The sequence below is a fragment of the Mus caroli genome, chromosome 14 (assembly GCF_900094665.2).
Source record: "Mus caroli chromosome 14, CAROLI_EIJ_v1.1, whole genome shotgun sequence".
In the NCBI taxonomy this organism is placed as follows: domain Eukaryota; kingdom Metazoa; phylum Chordata; class Mammalia; order Rodentia; family Muridae; genus Mus; species Mus caroli.
This window is the reverse complement of record NC_034583.1, coordinates 44,062,947-44,064,195: the sequence shown is the minus strand read 5'-3', so window position 1 is coordinate 44,064,195 and position 1,249 is coordinate 44,062,947. Positions and strand designations below refer to the sequence as shown.

At 47.2% G+C, this 1,249-nt stretch overlaps 1 protein-coding gene across 1 annotated transcript in view; it reads left to right on the top strand.

Moving 5' to 3' along the window:
* The first annotated feature begins 305 nt into the window (after positions 1-305).
* The window catches only part of LOC110309716 (olfactory receptor 5AU1), a 14,919-nt gene continuing 13,975 nt past the window's right edge, over positions 306-1,249 (top strand). Inside the window, exon 1 of the mRNA XM_021182445.2 lies at positions 306-1,236. Coding sequence (XP_021038104.2) covers positions 340-1,236 — 897 coding nt within the window. The 5' untranslated portion in view covers positions 306-339. The remainder of the gene's footprint in view (positions 1,237-1,249) is intronic.

Sequence of the window (1,249 nt, the reverse complement as noted above, 5' to 3'; positions counted from 1 at the left end):
ATATGAGCTCCCTTCCTGCCACCAGGCACTCCACACTTGCTTAGGGAGGGAACAGAGTCATGTATACAGAAAACTAAATGTGGATTCACAGAGTCTCATCACTTGGAATCTTTATGATCTCCAAGAGATTTCATAGAGATGTTATAGTTCCCATTGCTTCTCAAGTAGTGCTTACCGATCAAACGACCAATCAAGAAGAGAAGGTCTTCTCCCATGACAGTCCTACCTACAAAGCTCTTCAAAGATTCTAGTCTCAGAAAGGCTTGAGCAAAAAAACTTGAGTCCCCAAGTGTTCAGTCTCCCATCTGTAGTCTGTCTGTGCCCCAGAGGTGAAAAAACATGGAAAGAACTAACCTGAGTCACGAGATGGAGTTTGAACTCTTGGGCCTCACCAGTGACCCCCAGCTCCAGAAGCTGCTCTTTGTTGTGTTCCTGGTCATGTACGCCATCACTGTGCTGGGGAACCTGGTCATGTTCTTTCTCATCCATGTGAGTACCACCCTTCACACGCCTATGTACTCTCTCCTCAAGAGCCTTTCACTCCTGGATTTCTGCTATTCTTCTACAGTGGTTCCCCAGACCCTGATGAACTTCTTGGTTGAGAGAAAAATAATCTCTTACTATGGCTGCATGGTTCAAATGTTCTTTTATGCAGGCTTCGCCACCAGTGAGTGCTATCTCATCGCCGCAATGGCCTATGACCGCTATGTTGCTGTCTGCAGTCCTCTCCTCTATCAGACCATAGTGTCACCCAATGTCTGTGCCTCTCTGATCGGGGGCTCCCATGGAGCAGGATTTCTCAATTCTCTTATCCATACAAGCTGCATCTTCAGTCTGAACTTCTGTGGTGCTCATGTGGTCACTCATTTCTTCTGTGACGGACCGCCCATTCTGTCCCTGTCTTGTGTGGACACTTCGCTGTGTGAGATCTTGCTCTTCATCTTTGCGGGCTTCAACCTTTTGAGCTGTACTCTCACCATCTTGGTCTCCTATTTACTAATTTTCATTGCCATCCTACAAATGCGTTCAAACCAGGGCAGATTCAAGGCATTCTCCACCTGCTCTTCCCACCTCACTGCTGTGTGCTTCTTTTTTGGCACAACACTTTTTATGTACCTGCGCCCTAAGTCCAGCTACTCCTTGACCCAGGACCGCATAGTTGCTGTGATCTACACAGTGGTAATCCCAATGCTGAACCCCTTAATCTACTCTTTGAGAAACAAGGATGTGAAGGAGGCTCTAAGGAGGG